At 65.8% G+C, this 886-nt stretch overlaps 1 protein-coding gene across 1 annotated transcript in view; it reads left to right on the top strand.

Annotated features, from left to right (window-relative positions):
• METTL27 (methyltransferase like 27) overlaps positions 1 to 760 on the top strand; it is a 13,289-nt gene extending 12,529 nt beyond the window's left edge. The window contains exon 5 of the mRNA XM_035900520.1: positions 175 to 760. Coding sequence (XP_035756413.1) covers positions 175 to 477 — 303 coding nt within the window. The 3' untranslated portion in view covers positions 478 to 760. The remainder of the gene's footprint in view (positions 1 to 174) is intronic.
• The last annotated feature ends 126 nt before the right edge of the window (positions 761 to 886 follow it).

Here is an 886-nt window from a genome sequence, read left to right as displayed (position 1 = left end):
CCTCTTGGCCTGCCCGTCCCCTGCCCACTGGCCTCTTGGCCTGCCCGTCCCCTGCCTGTCCCTTGCCTGCCGGCCTCCTGGCCTGCCCACTGGCCTGCCTGTCCCCTGCCCTCTGGCCTGCTGGATGATGCCCAGCAAGGTCTCACTGCCTCCCCTTGCCCCCTTCTTTCCAAGGGGATGCCATCCCCAGCAGGGGACACCAGCCGGTGGTGGTGTCACCTGTCCCCTCTCCCAGCAGGAGGCCTCCTCTGCCTGACAACGAGGAGCAACCCCTCGAACCTGCGGTACAAGGCGGAGCTGGAGGCAGTGCTGGAGGGGCTGGAGAGGCAGGGAGCCTGGCAGAAGGTGCTGGCCCAGGAGGTGGAGCACTGGGAGAGGGCCACCTCCGAGGAGCAGAGCACCCAGGGCACTGGCTACATCCCCGGGGTGATCTACATCTATCGGAAGTGCCCTGTACCGCCCCTCGAGGAGGACTGAGAGCTGAGGTGGCTCTGCAAGGCAGGGGGAGCGCTGGCCCCCTTGTAAAACCCAGCCCAGCAACCCCCTCCTCAGCAGGGCAGCTGCTGGGGGGTGACAACGTTTTGGGGAAGCATCCCCATTCCCTTACCCCAGAGGTCTGGGCCCTGGGGTCTCCTGGGCACCACCGTTAGCTCTGACATTCAGGTGCCATCCCTGACACCTCGGCCCTCGCCGTGACATCTCACAGACCCACCTGGCTGTTCAGAGCCACCTTCTGCCCGGGTGCCTTCTCCCCGCCATGCCCACCTCTCAGCCCCCATGGTCCAAATCTGGAACCTTCTTCATCTTCCCCATCCCAGAGCTCTGTGGGGACTGGCAGAGGTGGGTCCCCATTGACACATCCTTCAGCGCCCCCCCCCCACCCACA

Source organism: Egretta garzetta, unplaced genomic scaffold (assembly GCF_000687185.1).
Source record: "Egretta garzetta isolate BGI_Z169 unplaced genomic scaffold, ASM68718v1 scaffold108, whole genome shotgun sequence".
Lineage (NCBI taxonomy): Eukaryota > Metazoa > Chordata > Aves > Pelecaniformes > Ardeidae > Egretta > Egretta garzetta.
The sequence above is the reverse complement of the archived record's forward strand: the minus strand, read 5'-3'. Positions and strand labels throughout refer to the sequence as shown.